Below are 17,928 nucleotides of genomic sequence, written 5' to 3'. Positions count from 1 at the left end.
TACCAACACTATTTTTCTACATATTTTTGTCATATTTTTCCCTCATATGTGTATTCACTTAAAGAAATAGTATGCTATAGTAGTAGGCTGTAGGCTGACTTCTTTAAAATTACAAAGTGAGTGTTTTCCCATATCAATATATACCCTAGACATCACTTTTAATGGCTACACAATTAGTGTACTATATAGACTGTAAATTTACCTTTTCTCTAATTGAATTTCTAAATTAAATTGTTTGTATTTCTTGGCTATTCCAAAGAATGCCTTAACAAATTTTACTGTTCATGGGTACATGGATCCCTTTGTCCTTGAATTTTTTTTTTTTTAACATTTATTTATTGTGTGTTGGTGGCGGGAGAGGGACATGTGGACCAGAGGACAACTTGCAAAGTTGGTCTTCTTCCACTGTGTAGGTCCCAGGAATCAAACTCAGGTTGTCAGGTTTGGAGGCAAGTACCTTTAACCCACTGAACCAACCCATCTTGCTGGCCTGATTCCTTTGTTCTTGTTTTCATTAACTGCCTAGCCTAATTCTGTAAAGCCATTGGTGGGGTTGAGCAAGGTGGGCATCTATGCAGGATGGGACAGGACAAAAGGCTACACTGAACTGGGACTGTTTATACATGAAGGGATTGATCCAATATGTAAATATGTTGAAAGTAACAGGCCTAGGTGCTGCACAATTAAAGAAGGTTTACAGTTAAGGAAAAGAAATCTAGAATAAACCCTGTAGTATTCAACTGGCACCAGAAAAAGCAATATGAATTCAGTTTCCTATATCTACAGCTATGTAGGTATAGCAATGCATAAATGTTATGTTTACACATTTGTGTGAATATGTAGAGGTATATATTCTGGCATTTTCACTGAAAGGGTCTAGGTGACACCCTAGTGACAAAGACTGAGTCTAGGCCTTGACTTTCAAGTACCATTCTTCACTAAAAGGAACCAGGATGCATGCACTCTAGGTCATTCTAGACCTGGCATGGGAAAGAGGAGGCAAGCCTTGAAAATCCTGCTTTGCAGAAATTAGGAAATAAAGAATGATAAGAACATAGCAAGAGGGCCCCAGATCAGCTCTAGGGTACTCTCCTCGACCAAATAAGCCTCAATAGAATAACAGCAATTGCAATAGCTCACTGTATAAACAGTAATCCACAAATTCATACTGATATAAGTAAGTTGATGAATAAACAGTGGGAAGAAGTTTTCAATACAGTGGAATGACAACTAAGGAAAGCAGAAGAAATGACTTCTAGAAAATCATTATTTGGCAACTGACATTGCAGTAATTTAGCTATGAAAATTACCTGTGAAAATAACTGAACCAAAGTTTGGTAAGAAACATGATAATTACATAATCTTAAAGCAGCATGTGCAAATTCCTGGTTTGACTCCTACAAATCCTTACAGTCAGGTATGGTAGCAAAGTCTTACAATCCTAGCTACTGCAGAAACCAAGCAAGAGAATCAAGGTTAAGGCCAATCTGGGCTCCAAGGTGGGTTCAAAGGCAACCTAGGCAACTTAGATGCCAACTCAAAAAAAAAAAAAAAGGTAAGAAGATTGAGGCTACAGCTCGGAGGTGGTGTTTGCCTAGCAAGGTGAGGCCCTAGGTTCAATCCCAGCAGCAAAACAAACAGCAAACAGCAGAGGATCTGCGCAATCTGCACAATCTGCAAAGCAGTGGACACATCTGACATCAGCGTCCCGGAAGTCATTCAAGGCAACATCACTAATACTGTGAGCGTCACTGTGAACCATCTAGCAGGACTCAGAAAAAAGAAAGCTCAGCATTAGCTATGACACTCCTTCTAAATGCATGTCTTAAGGAGAATCACCCAATCACAAGGAAACACCAGAGAAGCCCAGACTGAAGGAGCTGTTAAAACATAACTGCCTTGGGACTGGAGAAATGGCTCAGTGGTTAAGAACACTGACTGCTCTGCCAGATGGACCTGGGTTCAATTCCCAGCACCCACATGGCAGCTCACAACTGTCTCTAACTCCAGAATCCAACACTCTCACACAGACATACATGAAGGCAAAACACCAATGCACACAAAACAAAAATAAATAAATTATTTAAAAAAAAAAACATAACTGCTTCTAAGTCTCCTGAAGCATCAAGGTCCTGGAAGTCCAGGAGAGACCAAGAGGCTATTTTAGAATAAAGGAGGCTCAATGGACAGGACAGTGAATGCAGTGTGCCATCCTCAACGAGACCCTTTGGCATCAAGGACCAAATAGTGACAGATGAGCCAGGCCTACGAATTTTCTCACTCTGAAAGCCCATTACTGTCATGGAGGAAGAATGTCTGAAATGTTCAGGCCTATGGTATCCCAGAACTGCAACTGTCTTTCAAATAAAACAGGAAAACAAATTATTTGTGCTATGCCTGCCACTTTTATTTAAGTTGATGATCTTTGTGAGACTAGCCTGAATTATAGAGTGAGATCTTGTCTCAAAGAAATAAAATAATAAAAAGTAATGAAGATACATAATAGTTTTTCATATGTATTGCTAAGTTTATCTCCAAAACATTTTACCAATTTAGACTTTCCAAGACTATACATGATAGCAAACCTGAATCGAAATTTAGTAAAACAAAACCAAGCAACGTTTCCCTCTAAAAAGGCACACACATTCCAGCGGACATTTGTGCATCTGAAGGGGAAGTGGAAGGCAACAGACACGTCTGAAGAGGCAAGGCAGGTGACAGGGACTATCACTAGTTACATGGTCCATTCCATAGTCACTCACTAAATCCAAATAAAGAGAAGAAAACTCAGCATTAAGGGAACTTTAGAAATATAAGGACAGATTTATAGCATCACCTGCCAAGTTTTACAATACTGTATGCAAGTTGGTATGAGAATTTTTCTGAAAATATGATTAATAGCTGTCATACACCCAAAGAGAAGCACGGCTTTATCCTTTGTGATATGATGGCTATTTCTGCATAGGAGCTGAGTCCTTACTAGGAAGACCCTGATGCTGCCTTTCCACCATTGTGGAGTTAAAGCCTTGAAATCTTTAGACAGCAGGGCTTCATGCTCCTTACCAGTGAACTCGTATTTAGCACAGGACATGTCAATGGTTGGTTCTAGGTCAATGCTGGAAACCTTAGAAAGCCAGTCCCGAAAATCTTCAAACATAAGTTTCCTAGAAGTGTGAACAAAAGACAACTTGTTATGCCACAGCATAGGCTCAATTGGGAGCCACGCCATTCCTATGCTCTCTTAAGGTCACATTTCATTCAAGAGACCATTCTCAAATTTCATTCATGAGACCCTGAGAGACTGAGAGATGCTCCAGTTTAAATTTGCATGAAGTTCCCAGGGAAATCATGGAACTCTCCAGGTACCACAGTGCGCTTGCTCTAAGTCTCATCATTTCGTTCCCTAGCAGTTTGCCTGTGGTATGGCCTCCCATACCAGCACTCTGGTTTTGTTGTCTGTCACTACATCACTGTTCCATTATAAGTCACCCAGTTTCATACAGGCTTTTCAGTAGTAAATGCGAAAACTCAATTCCTTTTTTTTCCCTTTTAAACACATTTTGCTTCTGACACCAAATATGTGGGTTTTCCCCTGTTAACTACCTATTTTTGGAAACAATCAGCACCCCTTAAAACTCAGTTCAATTCTTACACTAGCTACAGGATTAAGGGCTCAGTCTCACAGGACTGGCTGCCTTCAGACCCAATTAGAGGACCAGCTCATGAGTTGTGCTGATCCGGTATAAACAGGAGGTCCCTACAACACCCTCCTCAAGTTGGATCATTTTTGAGGTATTTACTTCACCCACATCAGGAAGCTCACAACTATCTGTAACTCCAGTTCCAGGGATCCAATGTCCTCTGGCCTCCAAGGTCATCTACACACAGATGAACTCAACTAAGGCACACACACAAACAATAATTTTTTTTTTTTTATGACTCAACTCAGGAACAGCCAAATACAAAAGACTCACAGCATAAAGCCCTGGGGAGAGAAACAGAACCTCTCTCGCATCTCCTTGGCACCTCAGGAACTTAGGGATGCTTTGCTGCACAGGCATGGTTGACTAAACAAACCACTGGCCACTGGGGATGCATCTAGCCAACTGTAAGCCCTTCTTCTCTTTGAAACAAGGTCCTGCTTTATAGCCCAGGCTTGGCCTAAAATGTACTATGTAGCTCAGGCTAGACTCAAACTTGTAGCAATCCTCCTACCTGACCTGACCACCCTCCTTGTTTTTCCCGGGGCTGGAATGGTTAGAGCTGAGAGCTGCCGCCCTCTTGGTTATCTTCTTGGCAACCGTCCCTTCTTCTCCAGTCTTTAGGAGTTCTCCATTACCAGAAGCTCAGGTGTGGTAGAAAGGTTGTTTGTTTCCCTAACAAAGATTCTCCATTCACCTTTATTAATCTCAACATTTAAATTCTAAATCTTAGGAGCTTGCTGCCAGGAATGGGGACTAAGATCAATTAAGTATTTCTGTTATAAATCCAGCATCATAAGCATAATACTAATGCAGTGATGTGCCCTTGAAATTAGGATTTATTTATTTATTTATTTTGAGATAGGTTTCACTGTGTAGCCCAGGCTGTCCTGGAACTCATTCTGCAGACCAGGCTGGCCTAGAACTCACAGACATCAGCCTGCCTCTGCTTCCAACTACTGGGATTAAAGGTGTGCACTACCACTGCCTGGCTGAAATTAGGATTTTTTTTGAACTGTCTTTTTTCTAAATCCAGCTTTGGTTAAATCTACACGTGCATCTTTCCTGGCTTTTTATTGTCTCCTTTCTAAAAATGTAACAGTGCCATAGGGAGGGCAGAATCCAGCTGAGAATAGCTCTCTCTCCACTTTTGGGATATAAGTGTCAATAAACTCATTTTCCCATCTGATGTATTTTATGCCACATTTTTCTTCACACAGACAAGAAGCTGGGTCCAGAGTCACTTGTTAGTGCTAGGGGCTCCAGTAACACTAGTACTGCTGTTTGATAAACACGTGGGTGAGCAGCTGCAGGAGATCACAAAATGACCTTCCTAAAACTTGAATGTATTTATGTGTGTGAGTACACACACCGCGGCACACGTGAAGATAAGAGAACAATGTGTGGAAATCAGTTCTCTTCTTCTACCATGTGTGTACTGGGAATTGAACTCAGGCCAACACTCTTAGCGGCAAGCACCTTTACCAGCTGAGCCTACTCACTGGCCCACAAAATGACTTTAAATTGTAGTAACCACAAATAATAAATTAATCACACAACAATCATCAAAACATCCACAGATGTTCTGATGCCAGCAGGGTGTAAATAAGAAAAGATAATGAACATTTCCATTATAAGATAAGCTGGCCCTCTGGCCCTTTGTATAGAAGTCTCTTCAATACAAGTTATAACTAGTTCAGCCAGTCAACCCTGAAATAATGTTAACTTTGGTAAGTATAAACTTTTAGCTGGACATGTGGTACATAACTGTAATCCCAGTACTGAGGAGGGTAAGACAAGAAAGTTGTTATAAGTGCCGGGCCAGCCACTGAAAACAGTAAGAACAACAAAAACAAACACAGTAACAGCCAACAACAACAACAACAACAACCAACCAAACAAACAAACAAACAAAACAAAACCGAAAACAAACCCCAATCCAAATGTTTAAAAGTCTTATATTTGATCAAATTATACACATGAAGATATAGGACTTTTGGCTCATTCAAATGCATAGAACAGAAATTCCTATAAAATGCAATTGTGCTGTCAGTAACTACTACTGGGAAATCTGTAAGATCCCACTACCATTTCTTTCTTTCTTTTTTTTTTTGGTTTTTCGAGACAGGGTTTCTCTGTGTAGCTTTGCGCCTTTCCTGGGACTCACTTGGTAGTCCAGGCTGGCCTCGAACTCACAGAGATCCGCCTGGCTCTGCCTCCCGAGTGCTGGGATTAAAGGCGTGCGCCACCACCGCCCGGCTCCCACTACCATTTCTTACAACGTATACTCCTCAAACCAAAACATCCCATAAGATGTTTTGTCCTTGGCTGGGACAACCCCGGAAGTATTCTGTAATCTCTAAAGGCACAGCTTCCAATGATGCATAATGCGTCAAGACAGCCAGCTGCTACACTGGTCCCCAGACAATGGTAGGGGGTAAGGGTGGGGATAAATATTTCTGAAAAATCAACTGCTATCATCAACTCCCAAAACTAATGCTACAGAAAGCTCCTTTCTATACACACTGTGAAGTAACCAGGGACAGGGACAGGCTTCTATCTTCTCTCATCTTTGGCATCTTCAATTTTATTTGTGAGAACACCCAGAACACACATGGCAAATAAAAAGACCATTTTCTGTAATAGTCAAGCATGTCCAGGTCTCCCATTATTTAGTTGTGACTCTTTGAGTATGGGATAATGCTCAGTCATGGATGATGGGTGTTTTGGACTAATGAGACCAAATGTCTGAAAGTGAGATTGTTTCTCTTTAGGAGGAAAGTCTAAATTAGTATGAAATATGAGTTATAGTTAACACATAAGCAGTACTTCTAGATAGAAAGAAATAACCTGTACAGGCTACTATCATATAAGGGACTGTCTAAGACAAAAAATAACTCTTTGCACATAGATGAAAAGCAGCTACTATACAGCATGTTCTCATTATTGAAAAAATCTTAAAGAAGTAAAAAGAAAATGTTTTTAAAAACTCTAATCCTATTAGTCTACTTGAAGTCTTTCAGTTTGTACATAAACATAGTTTATGTCTGCACCACATTCTTTCCTTTTGAAAACAGTGTATCCCAACGATCTAAGATGCCTTTGTTTGTAATAACCATCCTCTTATACACCCCAAGGGGAGAAAATATTACTAATTAAACTAGAACAAAATAGCAACTATAGAGGACACTAGATTTTAGAGATTTTTTTTTAAAGTATCATTGAATTGACAAAATAAAGTGTGATTATCTTGTTTATTAAAATTCACACACATATTCATGGTTGCATAGTTTCCTGTATGGAACTTTGTGTACTTTTTTTTTAAAAAAAGATTTTTTTATTTATTATGTATACACTGTTCTGCCAGCATGTATACCAACCAGCAGGCCAGAAGAGGGCATCAGATCTCATAACAGATGGTTGTGAACCACCATGTGGGTACTGGGAATTGAACCTGGGTCCTCTGGAAAAGCAGCCAGTGCTCTTAACCACTAAGCCATCTCTCCAGCCCCTGTACTTCTTTGTTTTGCCACCATCAATTCTTAGAATTACTTTATAAAATGTGCATACTTGCAGGTCTGGAGAGATGGCTCTGATTAAGAGCACCAGCTGCTTTTTGCAGAGAACCTGGGTTCGGTTCCCAGAACCCTGTTGCTGGAGAATTTCTCTCCAGCTCCCACCACCAAGTCCCGCCAGTCTCAGAGCCCACTTATAAAATAAACACACAGACTCTTACATTATTTAAACTGCTTGGCCATTAGCTCAGGCCTGTTATTGTCTAGCTCTTACTCTTATATTTAGCCCATTTCTATTAATCTTTACTTTGCCACATGGCTCATGGCTTACTGGTACCTTACATCTTCCTTGTCCTGATGGCGGCTGGCAGTGTCCCTCCCTCAGCCTTCCACTTCCCAGAATTCTTCTCCTTGTCCCGCCTATACTTTCTGCCTAGCCAATGGCCAATCAGTGATTTATTTACTGACCAATCAGCAACACACTTGACATACAGACCATCCCACAGCACTTCCCCTTTTTCTTTTCTTAAAAAGGAAGGTTTTAACTTTAACATAGTAAAATTACATATAACAAAACAATTATCAAGCAAGAATTACAGTTACAATATTAAAGAAGAGATCCTATCTATCTTATATTTGTAAGTTTAAGGTTTTATATCTAACTTATCTTTTATTATAACTAAGGAAAATTGTAAGTATCTAGTCTTTAACCACATCAAAGACCTCAGAAGGATATAACACTGCCTGAGAAATGGGAGAAGGATGCAAGCAACTTTTGGGAGTCTTGCAGGGTAGACAGAGACAGCTGAGCCTGGACAGTCATGCAAAGTTTTCTTGTAAAGTTGGGGCATCTGTCTTCAGCCCACAGGCCTAGAGTCTCTTATTCACTTTTTTCTGTGTCTTGTAGAATGTCTGGCAGTTTTCTTTGCAAAGCAGGAACCTGAAGGACCGTTTTGTCAAGCAAAGTTCAGTGGTCATCTTTCTATGGGTCCTGCATGTCCAGTTGATCAAGCAGTCCAGGCAAGAACAGTTTCTTGCCCAAATGGCTATTTTTGTCAAGGTGAAGATAAACTCCATATGGAGTGTCTTCGATGCCCATCCTCCTCTCTGAAGTAAATCGGTGCTGTCAGGAGCAGACATGTCTCACTGTCCAAAAAGTCTAAACTTTTAAAACATTTTAAATGCCATATTCTGTAGGTCTTTGAAGTGTTTGAAGACTACCTATCTATCTGAAATATATCTATGTATACCTAGAAGACTTAACTAACATGGCTACAAATATTATCATAGATGACTAACTATTAATCTATTTTTTAATTATCCATTACAATTTTAAATGAGTTACATAAACATAATATCTCAAACAAGAATAGAAATATATATACAGTATAACAAAATTAAGTTTAAATTTGTATCAATAAACTAAAATCTATAGCAATGTAAAACATTTTAAACAAGTTGTTACTCTTTAAAAGTAGGTTCATTAATCTACCCTTTTATCCTATCATATCTAAACTATCCCCCTTTTTGTTTTAGAAAGAGATTGTATTTATAATCAACCTGATTTAAATAAAAATATTGTTTTTTCTCTGTCCCACACCAGAGGGCTCTTCTGATTTGGGACACAAGAATCTCTTAACCATTTTTTTTTTTTTTGAGCAATATGTCTGGGTTTAGAGGGGGAGTGAGCCAATTCCATCTCTAAAGCCAGCTTGGTATATTTGGGAATTTGGGCGTAGCTTCTCTTACTACTTCCTGCTGGAGGGGGGCGCTGTATCTTCTGGAGACAGAAAGAAAATTTTAGGATCATGGAGTAGTCCGTGAGGCTGTATATCTGAGCCAGTTGACTTGAAACCATTCTGGATGTTGAATCATCTGGGCCATGGTGTCATTGGAGACCTTTCAGGGGGTCTTGGCTGGTCAAACATGATGTATCTTAATCTGGAACAAATCCATGGTCTCTGGCTTTCTGTGGAAACAAGAGCAGAGACTCTTTTCCAAAGCAACATATCCTTATATCCAAATTTTGAAGTCAAGGTACCTTTAAAATATACATTTTGGCATAACTCAACAGCTTTTACAATCAAATGTTTTTCTGCAGTTACGAATATCAAAGAGAACATAATCCAGATTCTCTGTGTGGTAGTCATCTTTACGTGGCTTATTTTTTATACTTCCTTTACTGTCTCTTTAAAGACTTTATTTTTTAAAACTATGTATTTGTTTCTATAACTCTATATATCACTTTTTTTGTCTCTTTCAAGCCTACGTATCTTTTACATACATTGTAAACTATTACATCTGAATCTGTCTTATTGTGAATCTCTTGCCTTAAACTGCAGCAGCTGTGGCTGCTGGCTCCGCCCACCTCAGCTTCCCAACATGGCGGCGGTCCGCTTTCCGCCAGCTCTGGGAGCCGTAACTCTCAGAAATAGTGGGTCTACACTTTTACCAAAGTAGCATGTAGCCCAGAAACTTCTTTTTTTTGTTTTGTACTAGCAAAGGCTAAATCCACCACATAGCTTAATGTGTTATTTGCAGAGGCCTCATTCCCACCATACTGCAGGTCGAGAGCGCACGCTAGGAACCCGCCAGTAGCTCAAACCGGCAGCTGCCGCTTATTTGAGAGAGACAATTAGGAAGCTGTTTTTAGTTCCGTTTTAGAATCTTTTTTCTAAGTTTTTAGGTGGAAACTCTTGCCACCACGTTGGACGCCATTTGTTGCTGGAGAATTTCTCTCCAGCTCCCACCACCAAGTCCCGCCAGTCTCAGAGCCCACTTATAAAATAAACACACAGACTCTTACATTATTTAAACTGCTTGGCCATTAGCTCAGGCCTGTTATTGTCTAGCTCTTACTCTTATATTTAGCCCATTTCTATTAATCTTTACTTTGCCACATGGCTCATGGCTTACTGGTACCTTACATCTTCCTTGTCCTGATGGCGGCTGGCAGTGTCCCTCCCTCAGCCTTCCACTTCCCAGAATTCTTCTCCTTGTCCCGCCTATACTTTCTGCCTAGCCAATGGCCAATCAGTGATTTATTTACTGACCAATCAGCAACACACTTGACATACAGACCATCCCACAGCAGAACCCACATGGCAGCACACAACCATCTGTAACTCCAGTTCCAGGGGTTCCAACATCTTCTGATGTCCACGGGTACTGCTCACATATGGGGCATATGCATACATGCAGGCGAAACACTCATAAGCACAATAATTTTTTAAATGTGTACTTTTAAGGTTTTGGTACACTGTCTTCTAAAGGACTGCACAAGTATGAAAATGTATCTAACTTGTCAACACTGGAGTCTTAATTTCCAGTACTTCCTAGCTTCATGAGCAGAAAATGCTCTCTCTGTTGTTACTTTGTTTCCTTCATAAGTAACAAACCCCAACATTTTATTATTAAGATTTGAAGCCAGGCATGGTGACTCATGTCTGTAATCCCAGCAGCTGGTAATCGGAGGCAGGAGGACTACTGTGACTTTCAGGCCAACCTGAGCTACATACATAGTAAGTTTTGGGCCTGCCCGAGACCCTGTTCACAAGGAAGGGAAAGAAGAAAGGAAGGAAGGGAGGGAGGAGGAAGGAAGGGAGGGAAAGGGTGATCAAGCAAACAATCCAAGGCTTGGGTTTATATCTTAGCTCTCAATTTTTATTGGGATGTCTTAAAGAAGTTATTTCGTTTCTTAGGGTTTGTTTCTTCCTTTACCAAATGCAATAGTGTCAACAAAGAGTGTATGAACTAACATTTAAAGCACTCAGTGAGGTAGCCGGGCATGGTGGTGTACACTTTTAATCCCAGCACTCAGGAGGCAGAGGCAGGCGGATCTCTGTGAGTTCGAGGTCAGCCTGGTCTACAGAGAGAGTTCCAGGACAGCCAGGGCTGTTACACAGAGAAACCCTGTCTCAAAAAACAAAACAAAACAAAAAGCACTCAATGCTCTGCCTAACATATATTTGGCACCCAAAAATGTAATTACTTGCTTACCTTAAAGCTGAGATGTGAGGCTCTTTTCTCTTCTTCAAATCATCAGACTTGATCATAAAGAAAAAAAAAAAAAAGGATTTCCTTGTTACAGTATATTGCATGCAAAGAAGAACAGTGAGGACTCTGACAGTAGAATATTGTGGCTGAGCCTAGACTGAAGAGAACTACCAGGTCTGGTATACAATCCCTTCATCTTATAGCTATGATGTGGGCAAGTGACTTAGTGTCTTTGTACCTTATTCATTCAGCAAACACTTAAGTAGTTATTACAGAGAAGTTGACATTTGTTGAAGGAGTCATACAGTAAACATAAAATGTAATTTATTAGCATAAAGGTGGCAAGTGCATAGAAAAAACCAACAGAAAGAGGAATGGGTTGTGCTGAGAGTAGGAAAGGCCTGCAAGTGTAAGTAGGTGAGCCAGGTAGACTGCAATGAGGGAAAGCACAATTTACCCCAAATACTGGAGAGACTCAGGGGCTGGGGAAGCGCAAATGGGGGAGCAGTAGGTGAGGGTCAAAGGCCTAATAGAAGGCATTGTGTTGGCCTGGAGCCAATCTGTGTATGATGGCTTTTACCCAAGAAAATGAAGAGTTATTAAGTTGTCGAGCAAAGGAGGAACATGAGGTGATATCTTGAGAGAAAACTCCCCATAATGTAGAATCTAGTATTTTCATCTCTTGAAAAACATATAATTCCATGGGTTTCACACATTCACCATGCAGCCAACCATGTTACATAGCCCAGAATTTAACACTACAAAATGAAATCTTGTATCTATTAGGCAGTTGCGCTCCATCTTTTCTACTACCAGCTCCTAACAAACATCACCCTGTTTCTTGTTTCCATCTGCCTATTCTGGACATTTAAAAAAAATCACATAATACACAGCATTTTGAGTCTGGCTTATTTTAAAAATTTATATTTATTATAAGTAGTAGGTGTATAAATGTAGGTATGGCTGTGCCATGGTGCACGTGTGGAGGTCAGAGGACATCAGGGTTCAGTTCTCCCCTCCCATCTTGTTGAGGAAAGGTCTCTCTTGTTTCTACTGTACTGCATACTTCGGGCTAACTGGCCCACAAGCTTCTTGTCTCCACCTCCCATCTCACCAGAGGAGGACTAGATTACAGATGCTTGCCACCATATCTCACTTTTTTATGTGGGTTCTGAACTCAGTGGCATGTACTCTCACCTGCCAAACCATCTCAATGTTCCCAGAGTCTCACTGGCTTCTATTAGTTAGCAAAACATTTCTAAGGTTCATCATGTTGCAGCTCTGACTTACTTTTTATGATTAAATAATACTCCACTAGATGGGCATACTGCATTTTGTTTACCCATTAATCAGTGGGTAGACGTCTGGTTGCTTCTATAAACATTGCTTCTATGAATATCTGTGAGCAAGTTTTTATGTGAACATGTACGTTCTGATTCTCTTGAATTCACTTACATGAAAAGAACAAAATGGTAACAGTTAGATAAGTGGGTGAAGGTAGGAGCCGGGTTAATACACTCAAATGATTATCATGGTGAGAGATACAGCTTGGAGGGGTGAATGCTGTTGATGGTGGAAGTGTAGGAGGCGTTTGGGATGCAGTGAAGAAAGTGTCCTCAGTGAATGGGACATGAGGACTGAACAAGGACTTAAGAATGGCTCATTTTGATCTGAGGTCAAGAGGAACAACAGAATTAGAGGGAGGAGATTAGGAGTTTAGTGTTGGTTGTAAACCTGTGACTCCTAGACATCCAAGGAGACAGAAAGCCATGAGACTCCATGGAAATCTGTGCTCAATCTTAATTCAGGGATCAAATTATTCAGGATCGAGTATTCTGGAATTAAGAAGGACTCACCAGGAAGTTGGTTCTATGGATTGGTGAGATGGCTAAGTGTGTAAAAGTGCTTGTGAACAAACACGGTGGCCAGATTTTGATACTCAGAACCTACATAAAGATGGAAGGAGAGGACCAGATCCACAACACTGTCCTGTGACTGCCCCTCCCACCTTGCCCTCCCAGTAATACTAATTAAAATACAAACAGATGTTGGTTATAAGGGGAAGACTTAGTAAAGGAAATTAAGAGTGTATGTGTGGTAGTTTGAATGAGAATGGTTGACACAGGCTCATATATTTAAATGCTTGGTTCCCAGTTGGTGGACTATTGGGAAGAGATGTGTCCCTGGGAATGGGCTTTGAGGGTTCAAAAGCTCACACCGTATCTGTTGTGGATGAGATTTGAGTTCTCAGTTACCGATCTAGCATCATGCCTGCCTGCTGCCATGCTCCCCACTATGATGGTCATGGACTCCAACCCTCTGAACCTGTAAGCCCCCATTAAATGCTTTCTTCTATAAGCTGCCTTGGTCATGGTGTCTCTTCACAGCAATAGAAAAGTAACTAACACAGCATGGTATCCTGAAAGGAAAGTGAAAATATGTCTCCAGGAAGGAGGCATGCAAATGCTTCTAAAAGATCAAGGATTTTATGCCTTTGTAGCATAGTAGGTATTGTGTTGGTCTCCTAAAAAGTCAAAGAATAGCTGGGTGTGGTGGCGTACACCTTTAATCACAGCACTCTAGAGGCAGAGGCAGGCAGATCTCTGTGAGTTCAAGGCCAGCCTGGTCTACAGAGCGAGATCCAGAACAGGCACCAAAACTACACAGAGAAACCATGTCTCAAAAAAAAAAAAAAAAAAAAAAAGTCAAAGAATGACAAGTGAAGGCTATATTTACTAATGTGGAGGCCGAGTGACCTTGGCGAGCACAGTGGTAAAGGCAAAAGAGTGATCATACGTGCTTACAAGAGGATGAAAGGAAAGGACATGAAGCAGTTTGGACAGCCCTTAAAAGAACCGTGCTAGTAGATGTGATGTCACAGGCCGGTAATCCAGCACACAGGAGGTCGAGGCAGGAGGAGTGTCAGTTTGAGGCTAGCCTAGGCTATATCTAGGGACCTAGCCTCAAAACAAACAAACAAATAAATAAATCTCGGGTGGTGGTGGCCAGGCCTTTAATCCCAGTACTTGGGAGTCGGAGGCACGTGGATCTCTGTCAGTTTGAGGCCAGCCTGGTCTACAGAGCGAGATCCAGGACAGGTTCCAAAGCTACACAGAGAAATCTTGTCTCAACAAACCAAACCAAACCAAACCAAACCAAAACCCACACCAAATCAAACTAAACCAAAAATAAGCGAGCAAATGAATAAAAAAACAGGATGGAAGCTGAAGGGGAAAATTAGATCAAGATCTTTTAAATTTTCATTTAATTAAAAAAATTTTAATAGAAAAAAACCTAATAGAGTTTTGTTATTGTTGTCATATTAAATTGAATGATCCAGAAGAGAAGGAAAAATTTACATGGTTTCCTATTTGTAAAACAAGAATAGTACTGCACTCCGTCACAGGACTCTGATGAGGACTTAATAACCAAAACGCTTGGACTGTCATAAAGTATGTACTAGTAATGCTTAAAAAATATAGCCAGGCAGTGGTGGCTCACGCCTTTAATGCCAGCACTGGGGAGGCAGAGGCAGGTGGATCTCTAAGAGTTCAAGTCCAGCCTGGGCTACAGAGTGAGTTCCAAGAAGCTGGATCTACACAGAGAAAGCCTGTCTCGAAAAACAAAATAAACAACAAATACAATATACATTATATAATATAAATATATATATAAATATTTTACAAATCCTAATGTCAGAGATCCAATTATCTGTTAAATTTATAGCACATGCAAAGAAAAAGTATACAGGTGAAGAGATCCTGTCCAAAAGTGAGCAAGGTAAAAATCATTCACAATGGGTAACGACTTTTCTTTTCTTCATCACCCAGAGCCATTTTTTGCTTTTGTCTCAAGCTTACTTCCACTTGTCAAACAGCATCAACTAAAACCCATTCTGGGGTTGAGACTGCTCAGTCATTGCAATGCTTGCCTTGTGAGCCTAAGGACTTAGGGCCAATTCCCAGAATCCACAGAGAAAAAGCTGGGTGGCATGTGCTTTTAATTTCAGTGCTAGGCTCACTGGTCAGTCAGTCTAGCCTACTTGATAAGCTTCAGGCCAATGAGAAACCCTGATTCAAAATAAAGGTGGATGGTGCCTGAGAAATGGCACACATGTATATCCACAATTGCTGAGCACACACTCACACATACACACTCACACACTGGTATCTCAATTTAGTAATCAGAAATCGCTTAGGATTGAAAAGTTGGTATAATTATAAAATCAGATAACTGTTGTCTTTTCATTAACCTGGTAAACTTTACTGGAATAAAAGTTTGATTTGCATTAGATTTTCTGGATAATTCAATCATATGTACAAGGTCTACAATTAGAGGGGAGTAGGATGCTGTCAGCTGACCAGATGATCAGCTCCAGTGTAAAAGAATGAGGTATTAATTAGTCACTCTCTTATTCCAGATAAAATCAAAAGGGAAGTGCAAAAAAAAAGAAAAAAATAATTCATCTGCTTCGTTTTTGAATTTTCAAAATATTTCAGTTTTATTTTATGTGTATGGATGTTTTGTCTACATGTGTGTCTGTGTATCTATCACACGGTGCCCTTGGAAGCCAGCAGAGGGTGCTGGATTCCCTGGGACTGGAGTTATAGACGGGTGTGGGCAGCCATGTGGGTGCTGTGACTGGAACGCAGGTCTAATGGAAGGGCAGCCAGAGCTCTTAATTGCTGAGCTATCTTTCCAACCCTTTTTTGAATTTTTAAACCCTGACAGCCTTTTAGAGTGAGTGGTCCCTGTACTGAAGATGACCCCACACTGGGGACACCAATGGCTTGTATTTCTGTGCTAGACCTGGGTCCTCTGGAAGAGCAGTAAGCACTCTTAACAGTAATGAATGATTTTATAGCCAAAGACTTTCCGAGGAGGAAGAGCTAAAGTAATAGAAATAAATACCTGCTGGAACTTATATAAATCATTGTACTTTTCATGGAAGTCCAGGCTCAAAAGTTCCATCTGAAGTCCTTCCAGGAAGTCTTGGCTTTGGATGAAGTTGGGGATTACACAGTGAAGAAAAGGATCCATGTCCAAGACAATAGCTTCTGTTGGAACAAAAACATTACCCCTTGTCTTTCTTCTCTTCCATATTACACCAAGTAGCATAACAGAATACAAAAGGAGACAATCATGAATTTTGGGGAACCTAATATTTAAAGCTTAAGATTGGGAGAAGAATTGTAAGTTGTGTCATTCATTACTCACTCAAGACTACCCTTCTCAGATACTGTGCTTAAATGCTAGTCTTTAAAACTGGGTGTGTGTGTGTGGGGGGGGGGAAAGTATATCACTAATGGAAGCTCTTGCTTTTTTTTTAAAATTTTTTTAGTTTACTGATTCTTGCATCAATGCATTTTAGATTAACTCATTTTCTCCGGAAGAAAGTAAATCAAGAATAGCAAATTAAATGAGAGTAGTAAAACTGGCCATTTTCTTTCTTTCTTTTTTTTTTAAAGATTTATTTATTTATTATGTATGCCAGAAGAGGGCGCCAGAGCTCATTACAGGTGGTTGTGAGCCACCATGTGGTTGCTGGGAATTGAACTCAGGACCTCTGGAAGAACAGCCAGTGCTCTTAACCGCTGAGCCATCTCTCCAGCCCCCCATTTTCTCTTTAATCCTACCCTTATTTTCTCCAAGTTTTCTGTGGGGAGGGAGTGACTGCATTTATATATATATATATATATATATATATATATATATATATATATATATATATATATATATATATATATATATATATATATAGTTGGTTTCTAACCTAATTCATTTCACTTCCACCAGATTCACAATGTATAAGGTAATAGCTTGTAGCTAAGTCTGGAACGATGGCTCCTTTCAAGACACTTTGGTTTCGTGCGTCACGTAGCCCAGTGACAAGGCACCTGAGGGTGGTAGCTCCAGGTATTAGCTCTCTGGCAGCTCTCAACATCTGTGCTGGTCATGCGACATTTGCTAGATGTTTACTGGTTCTCTGGGAAACATTTATGAATGCCTACAAGCATTAGTTTGTCAATCCTACCTTTCCGAGGGGAATACTATTAACGATTCCGTTTTATAAAAGAAACTGACGCTTAAGCAAAGTTAAATACATTGCCCAGTGACGTATCATCAGCAGAGGGATTCTGATTCTAGAATTCAATCCTCAGTTCACATGTCTCCTACTTGCCCACACTCCCAGGTCTGTATTTATTTTCCTCCCCAGGCTTGTCAAATCAAGCAGAATTTGGAAAGAACCGAGCAGCCAGAGTCGGAGGTGGCTAAGGTCCTTCCCACGCCTCCTCTCGCGGCCGCTCCTCCCTCACAGCACCTCATTACCATGGCTGAATGGTGTCCGGCGGCTCCAGGCCTCAGCCACCTGCTTCCTCACGGTTTCTTCCGTGACAGCGTCCGAAAATTCTGCCGCTACCTGCTTCTTTCCCTTCTTCATTGGCCGCGCCGGGCCCGGATCGGCGGGCCGCTTCCCGTTCATCTCACCATGCACAGACTCACGCCAAGGAAGTCAGGACGCTATTTCCCTCCAGAAACTACAGTTCCCAAAATGCCCCAGTCCTTAGTCCCAGCATCACCCAGTGGGAAGGCACCAAAAAAATAAAGAGGCTGGACCTATACAAAATTAACCAATGAAAGCTCAACATACTGCGCCATCTTGCTAGCAATTGGCCGAATGGTCGCGGAGGACTGCCTCCCTACTTCCTGCCGCC

At 40.7% G+C, this 17,928-nt stretch overlaps 1 protein-coding gene across 5 annotated transcripts in view; it reads right to left on the bottom strand.

Moving 5' to 3' along the window:
• The window catches only part of Ogfod1 (2-oxoglutarate and iron dependent oxygenase domain containing 1), a 76,183-nt gene that overhangs the window by 29,347 nt on the left and 28,908 nt on the right, over positions 1 to 17,928 (bottom strand). The window contains exons 1-4 of one of the 5 annotated variants that reach the window (XM_059264564.1): positions 17,543 to 17,898; positions 16,124 to 16,269; positions 11,216 to 11,262; positions 3,064 to 3,164 (exon numbers count right to left, since the gene is read on the bottom strand). In XM_059264564.1, coding sequence (XP_059120547.1) covers positions 3,064 to 3,164; positions 11,216 to 11,262; positions 16,124 to 16,269; positions 17,543 to 17,696 — 448 coding nt within the window. In that variant the 5' untranslated portion in view covers positions 17,697 to 17,898. Of the gene's footprint in view, positions 1 to 3,063; positions 3,165 to 11,215; positions 11,263 to 16,123; positions 16,270 to 17,246; positions 17,345 to 17,542; positions 17,899 to 17,928 lie in introns of those variants that run through there. The other 4 variants (XM_059264565.1, XM_059264563.1, XM_059264566.1 and 1 more) reach the window with 4 other exon arrangements.

The sequence above is a fragment of the Peromyscus eremicus genome, chromosome 5, assembly GCF_949786415.1.
Source record: "Peromyscus eremicus chromosome 5, PerEre_H2_v1, whole genome shotgun sequence".
NCBI lineage: Eukaryota > Metazoa > Chordata > Mammalia > Rodentia > Cricetidae > Peromyscus > Peromyscus eremicus.
The sequence above is the reverse complement of the archived record's forward strand: the minus strand, read 5'-3'. Positions and strand labels throughout refer to the sequence as shown.